This window comes from Lissotriton helveticus, chromosome 3_1, assembly GCF_964261635.1.
Source record: "Lissotriton helveticus chromosome 3_1, aLisHel1.1, whole genome shotgun sequence".
Classification (NCBI taxonomy): domain Eukaryota; kingdom Metazoa; phylum Chordata; class Amphibia; order Caudata; family Salamandridae; genus Lissotriton; species Lissotriton helveticus.
Window position 1 is genome coordinate 1698782269 of NC_136061.1, and position 16762 is coordinate 1698799030.

The window sequence follows — 16762 nt, forward strand, 5'->3', positions numbered from 1 at the left end:
CAGTATACATTAAAAGCAGCAACAAAGATAAAGCAAATAAAACACAAATATACAACAGGTCTTTTAATCTCCATATTTTCCATTCTGCAACTGTCCAGAAAAGGTTAAAATAAATAAGGATATTTATGTCGTAGTCTTAATCTTATATGTAACTTTGAAAAAGGCAAGGATGTATAAGACCAAATTGGACGTTGATGCTGCGCAGCACTGATGTCATGTCCAAAACCTTCTTTCCCTTATCCACCGTTGCCTTAGCCTTAAGAAAAGTCTTAAGAAAAGAAGAGAGTAGAACCTTTCCAGAAGATGTTGCCTTTAACTTTGAATGCTTGCAGAACTTTCTGCAAATCTTTGTATTACAAGAAAAACAAAATAACACCTCTTACCTTGCTTGTGGAAGATGCAAGTTGAGAATTATGACCTAATCGATGAGCCCATTAAATATTTAGTAATGGTTTATCACTGAGACCAAGAATCTTGGGAAGAACGGATTGAAAAGAGGAGAGAGAATTGGAACCTTCAAGTACCTCTGCAAGACCATAAATACGCACATTATTGCGTCTGTTATGATTTTCAAGATTTTTAATCTGTTTGTGAAGATAAGAGATTTGATGTTGTCTTACAGGTGATTGAAAAGAGTCCACTCTACTCTCTGACTGTCCTTACTCTCAATATTGGACCATTTGTCATCCAAATTTTTAAATGTAGATTAGTCTCTTCCATATACCACCTAACCACCCATATTGCCTCAAGAATTAGCTCCATAGATATTAGTGGAGGAGATATAATTGGAGAAGCTGAATCCTTTTCAACGCATTTGTCAGATGAAAGCACTGAAGATTGAGTCAACTTTGACGCAAGTTTGGAAGTAGGAAGTGGAATATCTTTTTTTTTAAATGTTTTTATTGATTTATTCAAAAGGTATACATTACCAATACAAAGAGTAAAAAAAAAACTGACCCTTACACTACTGCATTCATCATCCAAGTGATAGAATATCAATAAACACCAATGTACAGGAACATAGACTTTGCATAGGTACATATGATACACCAGGAGGGCACAATTAATCAAGGCTGTTAAATAGCAGGATTTGTAATTAAATAGTCTGTTAAATATTTCCAATAATCTTTCGGTCTGGAACGGGTGGGCAATTCTTCTTCATATGTTCGCAATGTATCATGACAGTGGGTCATGTCACAGATCCATTGTTTGGCACTGGGTGCATTCTTACTTTCCCAGCACATAGAAATTCTTCGTTTTGGCTAACAACAATGCTACCATACAAAACTTACGTTTCAGAGCCCGAACATCTTTTAGGAGCCCCAAAAGACAAACTCGAATGCTGCAGTCAATATCAATCCCCACCATTTCTGCCAATGGTGATATGACCTTCTCCCAATACGTGTGTATTTTCGCACAGTACCATGCCATGTGAATGAAATATGCCTGATCAATACCACATCTTTTACACCTCACAACTGTTTGGAGACCATATCTATAAAGTCTCACAGGCGTGTAGTACGCTTGATGCAGATATTTAAAGTGAACAAGTCTTAAATTTCCATTCGGCGTTAGCATTTGGATCAGCGTGCATGCTGTTTTCCATTCTACTTCTGTGAGGGGGTCATCTAATCTATTATTACATCTATCCATGGCTTTTGGGTTGTTATAGTTTATTTCATTTTGCGCTACAATGTATAACCGGGAGACTAAGTGCGTGGTGTTTGGAAGAGGTCAGTATAAGCTGCAAGGTGTCTAGTTGTACCGGTTCATGCGGATAGCTCGGGTATAACTTTTTGATCAATCAATCAATCAATCAGGTCATTTATAGAGCGCACTACTCACCCGTAGGGTCTCAAGGCGCTGGGTTGGGGGGGGGGTGCCGTTACTGCTCGAACAGCCAGGTCTTGAGCTTCTTCCTGAAGGAGAGGTGGTCTTGGGTCAGGCGCAGGTCGGTTGGGAGAGAGTTCCAGGTCTTGGCGGCTAGGTAGGAGAAGGACCTTCCTCCTGTTGTCGCTCTTCGGATGCGGGGGACGGCGGCGAGGGCGTGGCTGGTTGATCTGAGGAGCCGCTTGGGAGTGTAGAAGTTGATCCGGTTGTTGAGGTAGCTCGGGCCTTGGTCGTGTAGGGCTTTGTGCGCGTGGGTGAGGAGACGGAAGGTGATTCTCTTGTTGACCGGGAGCCAGTGCAGATCTCTCAGGTGTCCGGAGATGTGGCTGCGTCGGGGGATGTCGAGGATGAGTCTGGCCGAGGCGTTCTGGATCCGCTGGAGTCTCTTCTGGAGCTTGGCGGTGGTTCCGGCGTAGAGGGCGTTGCCGTAGTCCAGTCGGCTGGTGACAAGGGCCTGGGTGACCGTCTTCCTCGTCTCGGTGGGGATCCACCGGAAGATCTTACGTAGCATGCGCAGGATGTTGAAGCAAGACGAGGAGACGGCGTTTACTTGTCTGGTCATGGAGAGGCAGGAGTCCAGGATGAAGCCCAGGTTGCGTGCGTGGTCCGTCGGTTTGGGTGCGGTGTCCAGGGCGGGGGGCCACCAGGAGTCGTCCCAGGCGGAGGGCGAGGAGCCCAGGATGAGGACCTCCGTCTTGTCTGAGTTCAGTTTCAGGCGGCTGGTTGTCATCCATTCGGCTACTTCTCTCATCCCTTCATGCAGGTTGGCTCTGGCGGTGGCGGGGTCGTTGGTCAGGGAGAGGATCAGCTGGGGGTCGTCGGCGTAGGAGATTATGTTGAGGTTGTGTTGGCGTGCGATGGCCGCGAGGGGGCTCATGTAGACGTTGAAGAGGGTGGGGCTCAGTGAGGATCCTTGAGGGACGCCGCAGATGACTTTGGTGGCCTCTGACTTGTACGGTGGTAGGCGGACTCTCTGTGTTCTTCCGTCGAGGAAGGAGGTGATCCATTCCAGTGCCTTGTCCTGGATTCCGATGTTGCCGAGGCGCTGTACTAGGGTGCGGTGGCAGACAGTGTCGAAAGCCGCGGAGAGGTCCAGGAGGATGAGGGCCGCTGTTTCTCCGTTGTTCATCAGAGTTCGTATGTCATCGGTGGCAGCGATGAGGGCGGTCTCGGTGCTGTGGTTCGCTCGGAAGCCAGACTGTGAGGGGTCGAGGGATCCATTCGTCTCGAGGAAGGCGGCCAGCTGTTTGTTGACGGTCTTCTCGATGACTTTGGCCGGGAACGGGAGGAGCGAGATGGGACGGTAGTTCTTGAGGTCGGTGGGGTCTGCTGTGGGTTTCTTGAGAAGAGCGCTGAGTTCGGCGTGCTTCCAGCTCTCAGGGAAGGTGGCGGTGTCGAAGGAGGTGTTGATGATGTCCCGCAGGTGGGGTGCGATGACAGCGTCGGCCTTGTTGAAGACGTGGTGAGGGCAGGGGTCAGTCGGAGATCCGGAATGGATGGAGTTCATTGTGCGGATGGTGTCTTCGGTGCTGATCGGAGTCCAGGCGCGGAGGGTGGTGGTGGGTGGCGTTGTTGCGGTTGTGGCTTGCGTAGGTTGGTTGCTGAAGCTGTTGTGTATGTCCGCGATCTTGTTGTGGAAGTAGGACGCGAGGGAGTTGCAGAGGTCTTGCGACGGGGTGATGTCATTGTTTCCGGCGTTGGGGTTGGAGAGCTCTTTCACGATGTTGAAGAGTTCCTTGCAGTTGTGTGCGTTGTTGTCCAGCCGGTCCTTGTATGTATTTTTCTTGGTGGCGCGGATCAGTTGGTGGTGTTTCCGGGTGGCGAGCTTGAGGGTGGTCATGTTGTCCGTAGTTGGTTCCCTTCTCCAGACTTTCTCGAGGGCTCGACAGTTCTTCTTGGATCTCTTGAGTTCGTCGGTGAACCATGGTGTTTTTCTGCTGCAGGGTCTGCTGGGCGGGGTTCTCAGAGGGGCGAGTTCGTCCGCGCCGTTGTTGATCCACTTCGTGAGGTTGTCGGCGGCCTGGCTGGGGTTCGCTGAGCTGGCGGGGGGGTGCTGGCTCAGGGAAGCGGTGAGCTGGTCGGCTGTGATCTTGTTCCAGCTTCTTCGGGCAACCTGTTGCTGGTGGTGGTGGATCATCGTTCTTTTGAAGCTGAAGTGGACGCAGCTGTGGTCCGTCCAGTGGAGTCCTGTTGCGTGGCTGAAGGTGACGTCTTTGCTGGATGAGAAGACGGCGTCGAGTGTGTGTCCGGCGAGGTGGGTGGGGGAGGTCACCAGTTGCTTGAGTCCGAGGTTGGCGAGGTTGTCGAGCAGGCTGATGGTGTTGCGGTCGCTGTTGTTCTCCAGGTGGAAGTTGAGGTCCCCCAGGAGGATGTAGTCGGCGGAGGGGAGGGAATGCGGGCTGACGAAGTCGGCGATGTCCTCGCTGAATCGTGTGCGTGGACCCGGGGGTCGGTAGATCAGGGTGCCTCTGAGGGTGGTCTTCGGGTTGGTGTGGATCTGGAAGTGCAGGTGTTCAGCGGTGGTTAGGGTGTCGTCGGTGTTGGTCGTGATGCGGATGGTGTCTCTGTGGATGATGGCGATGCCTCCTCCCGTCTGGTTGGCGGTGCGGTCCCTCTGGATGATCTTGTAGCCCTCCGGGATGGCGATGGCGATGTCTGGGGCTGAGGAGGCGTTCATCCAGGTCTCGGTGAGGAAGGCAACGTCAGGGGCGGTGGTGTCGAGGAGGTTCCAGAGTTCTACGGCGTGTCTGTGGACGGAGCGGGTGTTGAGCAGGATGCACTTGAGGTGGTTGCTGCTGATGTTCGGCTTGGCGAGTGATGGTGCAGGATGCGTCCGGATGCAGGTGAACTTGCAGGCGTGGCAGCTGAAGGGTCCGTGGGTGTGCTTCGGGGCGGCTCGATGACATCCTGGGATGCGGCCGGTGTTGAGTGCGATGAAATCGGCGGCGTTGTAGGTTCGTCGGGTCGGCTTCCGTCGGTGGGGGCCAGGGGTCCTGGCGCTGGTCGCGATCCGGTCGCGGACGGGCACAGACGGGCTTACCTTTGGCGCGCCTTCGGCGCACAATCGGCGCGCCCGCTGCGCGTTCGCACGGTCGCCATTTAAGGCCAAGTGCGCGGGTGGGCGGAGCAGCTGGGAGGCGGGAGCGGGGAGGGAACAGAAAAAAAAAAGGGGCGGGGTCGGCGGTGGTGGCGGGAAGCGGGGGGCGGCGAGGAAGGCGGGAAACACGAGGGAGAACGGGCAGAAACTACGATATACAAGCACAAGTGGAGGTCAAAAAAACACTTAACAGGGAAAAAAGCTACGAAGGAAAAAACAAGCACAAATGATGGTCAGAAAACACTTGACAGGGGCAAAAGCTACGAAGGAAAAAACAAGCACAAATGATGGTCAGAAAACACTTGACAGGGGCAAAAGCTACGAAGGAAAAAACAAGCACAAATGATGGTCAGAAAACACTTGACACGGGCAAAAGCTACAAAGGAAAAAACAAGCACAAATGATTTTAAAAACAGAGCAAAGCAACGGTAGCAGGGTCAGCCGGCAGCGCGGCAGGCAGCGAGGCAGAGGGCACAGCAGGGGGGCACACGCAGCAGCTGGTGGCCGTGCGGCGTGGGGGTGTCCCACAAGTGGGTCACACTCACCTGTGTCGCACGGTCGCCTTTTAAGGCCAAGTGCGCGGGTGGGCGGAGCAGCTGGGAGGCGGGAGCGGGGAGGGAACAGAAGAAAAAAGGGGCGGGGTAGGCGGTGGTGGCGGGAAGCGGGGGGCGGCGAGGAAGGCGGGAAACACGAGGGAGAACGGGCAGAAACTACGATATACAAGCACAAGTGGAGGTCAAAAAAACACTTAACAGGGAAAAAAGCTACGAAGGAAAAAACAAGCACAAATGATGGTCAGAAAACACTTGACAGGGGCAAAAGCTACGAAGGAAAAAACAAGCACAAATGATGGTCAGAAAACACTTGACAGGGACAAAAGCTACGAAGGAAAAAACAAGCACAAATGATGGTCAGAAAACACTTGACACGGGCAAAAGCTACGAAGGAAAAAACAAGCACAAATGATTTTAAAAACAGAGCAAAGCAACGGTAGCAGGGTCAGCCGGCAGCGCGGCAGGCAGCGAGGCAGAGGGCACAGCAGGGGGGCACACGCAGCAGCTGGTGGCCGTGCGGCGCGGGGGTGTCCCACAAGTGGGTCACACTCACCTGTGTCGCACGGTCGCCTTTTAAGGCCAAGTGCGCGGGTGGGCGGAGCAGCTGGGAGGCGGGAGCGGGGAGGGAACAGAAGAAAAAAAGGGGCGGGGTCGGCGGTGGTGGCGGGAAGCGGGGGGCGGCGAGAAAGGCGGGAAACACGAGGGAGAACGGGCAGAAACTACGATATACAAGCACAAGTGGAGGTCAAAAAAACACTTAACAGGGAAAAAAGCTACGAAGGAAAAAACAAGCACAAATGATGGTCAGAAAACACTTGACAGGGGCAAAAGCTACGAAGGAAAAAACAAGCACAAATGATGGTCAGAAAACACTTGACAGGGGCAAAAGCTACGAAGGAAAAAACAAGCACAAATGATGGTCAGAAAACACTTGACACGGGCAAAAGCTACGAAGGAAAAAACAAGCACAAATGATTTTAAAAACAGAGCAAAGCAACGGTAGCAGGGTCAGCCGGCAGCGCGGCAGGCAGCGAGGCAGAGGGCAGAGCAGGGGGGCACACGCAGCAGCTGGTGGCCGTGCGGCGCGGGGGTGTCCCACAAGTCTATGGTAAGTGAAACGGAACAACAATGTCTGATTCTGTATATAAGATCAATCCTGTGCTGTTATAAATGTCCCATTATTGTACAGGTCTCCCACTGTATCAATTCCTACCTGATGTAGAAGTCCCATACCCACCTCCTCTCTTGTAACAGATATTTCAGGGTGGTAATGTAGTGGTAGGGCCGGGGCATAGAGGGGTAGCTTACTTGCCAGCTGGCCTAGTCTATACCATGCTTTATTGGTGGCATCAATGGTATTAATATCTTTGTCGTGCAGAGGCGGTCGTTGATGTGTAAGAATTGCGGTTAGAGGAACTGGTAGGGCATCTCCCTCCTCTATAGCCGTATGTGTTAGGTACGGAATCTTATGATACCAGTATGCAGCATATTGCGCTTGAGCACATAGATAGTATAGGAGAAAGTCCGGTACACAAAGCCCCCCTCTAGAGTATGGCAAAGTGAAAGTGCACAATTCAATACGCGCCTGCTTGCCAGCCCATATTAACTTAAGCACTACTGACAATATTCGTTTGAAGACCTCTCTAGTGGGAAAGATCGGGATATTGTTGAAGAGGTAAAGCAGCTTAGGTAGTAGCACCATTTTGACAATCGCTATACGGTCAGCAAGTGATAGTGGCAGCTGTATCCACCGGTTCACTTTATCTTCTAGTGTTGATATCACCCTGCCATAGTTAGTTCTGATAACTATTTCCGGGTCTCTGTGGTACCACACCCTGAGGTATTTGATGGGATCATCCTGCCACTGCAAAGGAAATTCAGTAATATGTGGTGTGGTGGTGTCAGTTAAGGGTATGGTGGACGATTTCTCCCAATTAATTTGGAGTCCAGACTGCCCCCCAAATTTAATGTATTCTCTAAGTAGGGGAGCTAGATGTTGTCCAGGGTCACGGACATAGAGCAACATATCATCCGCGTACAATGAGATGTGCAGGGGCCTACTTGGGAATTGCAGTGCAGAAGGATGGTGGAGCTGCCTGACCTTACATGCAAGTGGCTCCAGGGCAAGAGCAAATAATAATGGGGACAGCGGGCATCCCTGTCTCGTCCCATGTTCTATATGTATTGCTTCCGATACGTATCCATTCACTCGAATTCTAGCCACTGGTTGTGTGTATAAAAGTTTAACCCATTGTATAAATATCGGAGGAAACCCCATCCTGTTTAGAACCGTGATTAGGTAGGACCACTCAATGGAGTCAAAAGCCTTGGCGGCATCTAACATAACCACCACTGCTTTGGTGTCTGGAGTCAGGTAATGGGAAAGGGCGAACAGCGTCCTGGTGTTATGCATGGTGGCTCGAGACGGTATAAAACTAGACTGGTCTGGGAGGACCAAATTGGTCATAAGAGGTTGCAATCTTGAGGCAAGTATCTTGGCTAAAATCTTAGAGTCCACATTAAGTAATGATAAGGGGCGGTATGAGTCGCATAGCTCTGGATCCTTTCCAGGTTTTAGGAGCGCTATCATCACTGCTTCTCGTAGTGTTGGCGGGATTACATTTTTCTCAAAGGCCTCACCAAACATTACAACTAGTCTTGGCGCCAACATATCAGTGTACGTTTTATAAAATTCACTTGTGAACCCGTCCGAGCCGGGGGCCTTGCCATTCGGCAATGATTTAATTATCTCTGAGACCTCCTCAACAGTGATCGGAAGCGAAAAATAGTCTCTTTGCGTGTCCGAGAGCCACGCAATGGCTACATCTTCTAGATATTTTAATATTTCAGCTTGCAAAGTAGTTGGCTGTGATTTATATAGCTTGTTTATATAGCTTGCTATATGATTGTATGAATCCTTGCAAAATGCCCAGTGGGTCTGTGCGAATGGAACCTTTATCATCCCTTATCTGCGATACTGTTTGCGTTTTACGCCCGTCACAAATTATTGACTCCAGTACTCTACCTGGTCTACCCCCTTCACCAAAGGTTCTAGCCATGGGACGCTTGTGAATGTACTTATTCTCGTCCATAGCAAGGGATTGGTGCTCTGTAAGTGTCTTTCTTATTTCCCCCAGTATCGTTATATCATGGGTACTTTCGTATTGGTTCTCTAGCATTTTTAGTTGCGTTTCGCATCTTGTCACCTGTGCTCGGATATCCCGCAATATCCCAACTGTTGTGCTCATGCAGACCCCTCGCAGCGTGACTTTGAAAGGCTCCCAAAGCAGGCATGGGTCATCTGTGGATTGTTCATTTAGTTGAAAATATTCTTTAATGGCTTTAGCTATAGTGTCGGCGTACACAGAATCTGTGAGAGCAGTGGCGTTACAACTCCAGCTGTATGGGGGCGGTGAGTAATGTGGTATTTTAAGACTCACTGTTATGGGGTTATGATCTGAAAGAGTTTTAGGCATGTGTTTAATCCCTGTGGCCCATAACAGAGTTGCGTCTGAGCCTAGCCAGTAATCAATACGGGACCAGCTTCCATGTGCTGCCAAACTGTGTGTTGCTTCGCTAATTCCTGGGTTACGCGCTTTCCATATGTCATGCAGGTATAACTCTGCCAAGTACTTTAGTCCTTGCTTTCCTGTGTGGTTCGGTGGTCACCCCCGATCTATCCATTTGATCATTTAAAGCCTAATTTAGATCCCCACCCCAGATCAAAGTTCTATCTTGCTCCTCCTGTAAATGTTGCCATATCTCGTGGTATAATTCAGGTGCATAAGTGTTTGGCCCATAAGTGTTAATACACGTCAAACGTTGTCCTCGTAGTACCCCTGTGAGTATAAGATATCGCCTGTGATTGTCCTGTATTGTGTTCTCCACTTTAAAATGAGTGCCTTTTTTAATCAGTATCGAAACCCCCTTGGAATAGGAAGAGTATGTGGAGTTGTGAATTGATTCGGCCCAACGCCAGCCAATGTGAGTATGCATATGTGGGGCTACATGAGTTTATTGCAGCATTGCAATGTCAATATGCCATCCGTACATACATGCAAACAGTTGTCTTATTTTCTTCGGGTTCGTGAATCCGCGTATATTCCATGTAATTAGATTCAATGACGGTTTACCTGGTACACTGTTAGTCATATTTAACGTAGGTGTTGAGGAGTAATTCTTTCAAACATATGTATGGAGTATCCCCCTATAGAACATAAGCGGCAGTGTGTACACACAAAATCTACAACATGTGTATCATTATCTTCTCGGATCTCAGCAATGCATCTTAAGTGTTGTGGTCCATTGAAAAAAACATTTCCCCAACCTTTCCTCCCCCCACCCACATCAGCAGCCCAATCCTGCCGGAGCCATTCCTCATTATTAACACCCCAATAGTGCATAACTGTGTGGAGAACACCCATGTAAGGGTCCGCCTAGGGTACACATCACCTTCCAAGTTAATGGATGTGGACGGATCGTATTTGGTTCATCAACATAAACTGTTTGAGTCCTATTGCATTAGTGTTAGCAGAACTGTAAATATGTTCGGCAGTGCAATAGAGCGTTACGTAAATTGCAATTCCATAAGTTCAAGCCCACCTTGTATTTTTTATATAGACCTCGTACCAACCTAGTGCTGTACATTTTATCCTTGCATGGAATCCACGAGTTTCCGATAAATCAATAAACCATATTAAGCACTAGCCAGTAGCGTCCAGCATTTTCACATCATAGGCTTCCCTGCTAACCAGTGTCAGATGGATAACTGCAAATTGACAATGTCTCCATTCAATAGATAGTTGCCATGCTTTGGTACAAAAGTGCATCAGATCAGCATAGTTTGTAACCTCAAATTTAGTGTCTCTGAGCACTTCGACGACAGGGCTTAAATCACATTTACCTTCTCACACCCCATGGAAAGTCACGTCCCTACAGGTCAAGTCTGATGGTCGTGTATACAGCACTTTCCCATGCGGCAGCCTTACAGTTCAGAGGCTCATGAGTCTGCCATGTGTGTGTTGTGGCCGCAATGATAATCGTTTACCAGTGTGTATTACTCGACAATGCTCAAAAGTTAAGTTTTGCCTGCATGGCAGACTTACCGCTAGTGGAGTGGCTTATGTCCCATAATTGTGAGGTATCGGACGCTGATATATCAATAGTTGCACTATAGCTATCATATTTGCTGTGATGGTTGGCGCAGAGGGTCTGCCATCGCTGGTCGCTCAGTCCTGGTCTTGTTCTTGTTCAGCTTGTCTTTGCTCCTTCCGTTGATTTGTGATATTCTAGACGAATTCCTGAGCTGCCTTCGGCGTGGGTAGTATTGCCGGTTTGCCGTCCTTGGTGATCTTCAGCCGCGCTGGGTATAGCATTGCATATTCCACCTGCATGCTTCTTAATTTCGCCTTAACATTTGCAAACTCTAAACGCGCCTGCTGTACCGCCATAGTGTAGACAGGGTAGAACTCCAACTGGTTGCCTTGGAAGGTCACTTGCTTCTTTTCCCTCGCCAGCCGCAATATGCTGTCACGATCTCTATAGTTCAGTACACGGTCCACTATAGGCCTGGGTGGTGCACCTGGTGGTGGGCGGGGTGCAAGCGACCTGTGAGCACGCTCAATTATAAAGATCGGTGAAAGATGGTCCGCCCCAAATATCGCCCGGCAGAGGTCCTCTACATACGTGTCCATTCGGCCAGTATTTGTTGACTCCGGGACGCCTGCAATACGGACGTTGTTACGGCGTGATCGTGCCTCCAAATCTTCCGCTTTGTTCTTTATCACTTCCAGCACTTTTTCCATCCCATCACATTTGGTAGTGCTAGTATGTGCCTTGTCTTCCACAGCCAGCAACCGATTCTCAGCATCATCCAGCCTCTTGCCTTGTCGGTCCAATTTTGCCGCCATGTTATCCACGCGGCACGTGAGATGATCTAGTTTACCGTTAATATCTTGAAGGCTGGATTGGATTGCTTTTAGTATGGATTCCATGCCTGTTTCTGGAGCACCTTTCAACTCTGCCTTGGTATTTGATGGGGTCATGGGGCCTGGTACAGATCCCCGCGATTCGAATGTTAGCTTTGGTTGTTGTTTGTCAGGCTTTCCCATCTTGTGCAACTGGATAGTCTCCGTACTCTTGTTGTAGTGGAGTGGTGGTGACGTTCATCCAATGTCTCGTCTCTTAAACCAGATTCCCCAGTATTAGTAAAGCCTCGGCGCTTCTTCCGAGCCTCCACAAACGCACGGGGAGATCCCCCACACCGCCAGTGGCAAGCAGAGAGATCTGTAGCACAGATTATGGAAGGGGACCTTCAGAGGAGCCACCAGCTGGAAACTTTGAGAGTGGAATTTCGATTTCCTGTATCATGAGAGAGGTGGTGACAAAGATACGCAATCCACAAATATCCAACGTGTGGTAAGGCGGTAGCACAGTGCTGTACAACTGGACCGTGAACTACAAGGGCCGCGTTGACATCTGGGTGCTGCAGTGCGCATTACAATGGTGCAGATGCTTCATAAATAAGCCTATCACAGGCTTGTTCGCAGTTCTTCGGGGTCAGAGCCACTGAGTAGGCTTTTACAAGTGTCGGCGCGTAATGGAGGCTGTCGCAAAATGGCCACCATCAATATTCGCTATGCTGCCCTCAGTTGCTGCAGCCTCGGTGAGCATGTAGTAGTCTTACACGCTATATGGCAGAGAACACAGCACAGAGAGCGCTACAGTCTAAGCCAGTTGCGTACTTATGGCCCTTTAGTGTGTCTCCCATTTACTCACGATTTCGTTGGCTCGTCTGGACCGGTGGGCACCTTTTTGAGATTCCTGCCAGCCGCCGAGTAGTTTAGCGTGTAGGACGTTGCGTCAGCATTAGCTTTGTCCAGTTTTCGCCAGCTTTCTGGATATCAGCAGTCGCGCTCCCTGTGTTGTAGGGCCGACGTCCAATGATGCAGTTAAGATCCCCGCGTCAGCCACAGTAATATGCTATGGTAATGGGCGCCGCCATTTTACCTGTAAGGTCGCATCTCTGCCATAAAATGCCGGGACGCGAACACAAAAGGCTCAAGTTCACGTTCTTTATCCAGTTTCCCAGTCCGTTGCTGGTCGAAGTGCTCCTCAGTTGAGGCTAGCCAGTATCAGGTTTTTCCTTTCAAGATTTCCTGGTTCCTCATTCAATGTTCCAGTGCGGTGGTGGGTGCCATCTTGTCTATCTCGGATCGCGGCTCTCATCAAACCCGATGAGTGTTTTCTCCGCAATCTTTTGTCGTTGCCCTGCTCAGAAGTACTCCACAGCTGCCCTACATATTCAGATTGTCAATTCTGCCAGTTTTAACAATCTTGCTGCCATATTCGCGGGGATGTACACGGGACAAGGGTCCGTCCGGCGGAGCTGCCTGTTTAGCTAGCCATCCTGCAGTGCGCCCTCTAGCGCCCTCCAGGAAGTGGAATATTTGAGGACACCGTGCTTGTGGAAGGAGAAACCACATCTTGCTCTGGCTCTGCTATATCGTTATTAAGAATGCTGTAACGATTAAATTCAACCACTGATGGAGGATGAGGAGGAGACATATGGATAACTCGATGAACAGGCTGTGTCCTTCCATACACAGAAAGTGAGAAAATAATGTGTACATTATATGAAGGGAGATGAAGCTTTGGCAAAAACACAATAATAGAAGTAAAACAATATGTATCTTCCTTCCTTGCAGAAAAAAGTACATTCAGAGCAGATCAAAAAAGATAGCCAGGTAGTCCATGCACCATGATACAAAACACACCAAGTAATATAAAACAAGCCTTGAGAATGTCACTGAGGAGGCACTTAGCAAGGAAAAACGCCACAAAATATTACTGACTTGTAGAATGAAACAACCAATGTCCTATTAATAATAACCATTGAAAAATTGTAGCAAAATGATGTGCCATGGTGAAAAATAGCAGTAATCACTCAAACATGAGAAAAATGCATATCACGGAAAGACACAAATGGTGGGCGCGAGTCCCAAGGGAGACGTGCAAGCTCATTTTAAAAAGAAAGACACAGGTTCTCGCTTACCGCAAAGAAGTTCTGGTGGTCAGATAATGGTGCTGCCCTTCAGAAATGCGTAGGCTTCATTTGAGCAGCACTGACGAAGTCCTTCTTTTAGGAGGCAATGCAAACATCCCGAGCCACTATGGAGCTTCACAGGAAGCCCACCATCCTTCTTGGCTCAAGTCACGCCCCCCACAATTTAGTGTGTTCTTTTATTCACAGATTAATAGGCAGACAGCATTGTCCCGAAGAGACCTGTGGATTCATTTTTTTGGGTCAAAACGTTGACATACCCATAGGGATGTCATGTATGAACTCAAGTCATACTTTGATTCATATATTATGTATTGAACCTGTGTTACTTGCATCAATACTACCCATCAAGCTTTTCTTATGAAACAAACTGCAACCAAAGGCAACCACATTTTTATGGCTACTTGGCTATTTTTGTGAACTTACAACATTTGAATCTAGTTCAAGTCTATGGGGATTTGTTATCATAAACATATATAACATTGTAAAACACAACACACACAACATACCATAGCATAATTCATATTACATAATAAATATACACATATGACACAGAATAATACAACATATAACAATGAGTCATAGTGCAGCAAATATATGCTAATATAATTCAAAGTAAAATGACATAACACAAAATAATGGAACACTTTTTTCATAGTCACTAACATATGACATGCCTGATTTGGAGAGATACATTCTTGTTTGGGGTTTAGTGATTTGTAATTTGGGCCTTACGAATGAAGGAGTGCAACTTGAAAAAAAAAATGATTGTTCATTATTGCTGTTTTATCCTTTTTGACTTCCTAAACTGTGTTTTTTTGTACCCATTTCGAGATTATTTTTCCTCTTGCCCAAAATGTGGGTATTGAATTCGCACAATACTCTATACAAAATATGATACACTAATACCCAAACTGCTGTGAAATTTGGTGTACGTTGTGAAGAATAATCAAATTACCTAATTTTACTCTGAAGTGGGAACATGTTTTGCACACAATGTAAATGCAGATTTAGGTAAATAATAAAACATTATTTATTACAAATGAAGTCCAAAACATGCACATGTTTGGGCCGTTTTTGTAAAAAAAAGGAGCATATTTTAATTTGTCTATGTAAAAGTTGTCATTTACTGGAAAACACTACTTGTTTTTTAATATTCTTTCCGCATGTTTAACATCATAAATATGTATTTCCACTTATTGTTCCCCTATTCAGAAATGAAATTAAGTCCAGGAGTTAATGGATTTCGACTCTCTAATCCTCCAATCCTATTGGTTTGCTCCCTGCATGCCAGTTTAGAGGTAAGTCATTACTTATTTGCTGTATTCAGATAAACACACCAAGACCCGGTTATTTGTCATATGGTCACGCTGTGAAGTCTCTTGTAAGGTGCAATACATATTGCATCCTTTACCTAAACACTTTTAATGAGGACAATGCACACCAATGCAATTGTACTTGCATTTTCTTCTTCATGTAGGTACTTGTTTCGGTCCAACAAAGTACTGGAAAGTAGCACCACAAGATGACTTTGAAAAGAGACTCACACATTCTGGAGATACGTAGGTTGAATAACCAAATGATTCGTGCAAAGCAGTCCATTGGTCAAGAAACATGAAGTCACAATCCTGTAATGAGCCGGTAGTAGAACAGTCAGTGGCCGCAGGAATTTTTGGGAGACTGTTAGAGCTTTGCGAAGTTGCCACTGGTGTACTCTGGGACATTTTAGAAGTGGCTCAAACAAAGATATTTGTGACCTGTAACTTTCCTCAAACTACTACATTGTAATCGATCCATGTACATTTTTAATCTTAAGCTTGTTGTACCTGGAACTATTGTTTTGGGATTGTAGGGAAGTGGGTGACCTTCCCTTTCTTGCTTTGAGAACTCTGTTATCTTGTGAGCCTTACTTTCTGCCATACGTATGCTTTGCGCCTGAAACTTACCTGGTTACCTTCCTCTTTGTATGTACATTTTTAATTATGCGGCTAAAATCTCGTGAAATTCTTGCATTTTGTACTTGTCTAAAATATGGTAATTTTCCCCTATTTTCTTGTCACATGGTTTTCCATATTTTTGGAACGCAGGAGTCTGATTTGGGTAGATATTGTGACCATGGGAATTATAAACAGCTCCCAAAAGACTTTTTCTTTCAAACTTCTCTCCTGCCGATATCTCACTTGACTTTTTTTATAAGTGAGGCATGCCTTTCCAAACACTCGATAGCAGAAACAACATTTTACGTTGAATGCTTATTCTTGTGTAACTTTTGCAAAAATCTGTAAAATTGTTCAAATAGATATCCAATTTTAACATCCCTAAATCTTGTCCATTATGTCTTACTGCATGCACAACTCCACATGAACATCTTGATGAGAAGTAAATGAAGCTCAAATAAAAAGCTGTCACAAAAATGCAACCAAATGGAATGGAAAATAAAAACATGCATGCATCAGGTGCCCCTATAATAGCCATTGTTAAAGGCATCCTGACTCTAGTTCAACACTGGTTGCTTCTTTTTCAACCTTGCCCTCCTTAAATTTAACATATATGTCTAAGTTCTATACTGTTTGCCACCGTTTCAGCCACAGTGAGATGGAGTTCACAACTTATTCACATTTGAAACAGTGTGAAAACAATTTGATTTAATGTTCATAGAATTTGGTGTACTACTAAAGTCATATAATATATACTGAAACAAGAGGGAATTGCCCTTTGGAAATTAGGGGCCGGATGTAGGTCGGTCGGTAACGGCCGAAAATCGGTATTTTCGGCCGTTACCGACCGAGATTCACAAAATGGTATGTAGGTCCAGGTATTTTACAGATTCGGAAAATTTACCGATCGGTAAATTTACCGAATCTGTAAAATACCGAATCGGTATTTTTACCGATTCGGTAACAATGAGATGTAGGTGGGACTCTTCTGAGTCCCACAAGCCTTACAGAATCGGTATTTTACCATGAAATCCAACTTCATGGTAAAAAACCGATTCCGGTGTGCATGCACATGTGTGCATGCACACCTGTGCCATATGACAGGCAGACCTGCCCTTAGGGCAGGTATGCCTGCCACATGGCCCCCGAATCTTTTTTGGGGGTGCTAGAGGGTGTCAAAGTGACACCCCCTGCACCCATGTCAAATTCGGTATTTACCGAT

The 16762-nt window shown here is 47.0% G+C and overlaps 1 protein-coding gene across 3 annotated transcripts in view; it reads left to right on the forward strand.

The window, feature by feature from the left end:
- The window catches only part of KYNU (kynureninase), a 988121-nt gene that overhangs the window by 760024 nt on the left and 211335 nt on the right, over nt 1–16762 (forward strand). For all 3 annotated transcript variants that reach the window (XM_078682489.1, XM_078682491.1, XM_078682490.1), the window contains one exon: nt 14819–14904. In XM_078682489.1, the coding sequence (XP_078538615.1) occupies nt 14819–14904 (86 nt within the window). The remainder of the gene's footprint in view (nt 1–14818; nt 14905–16762) is intronic.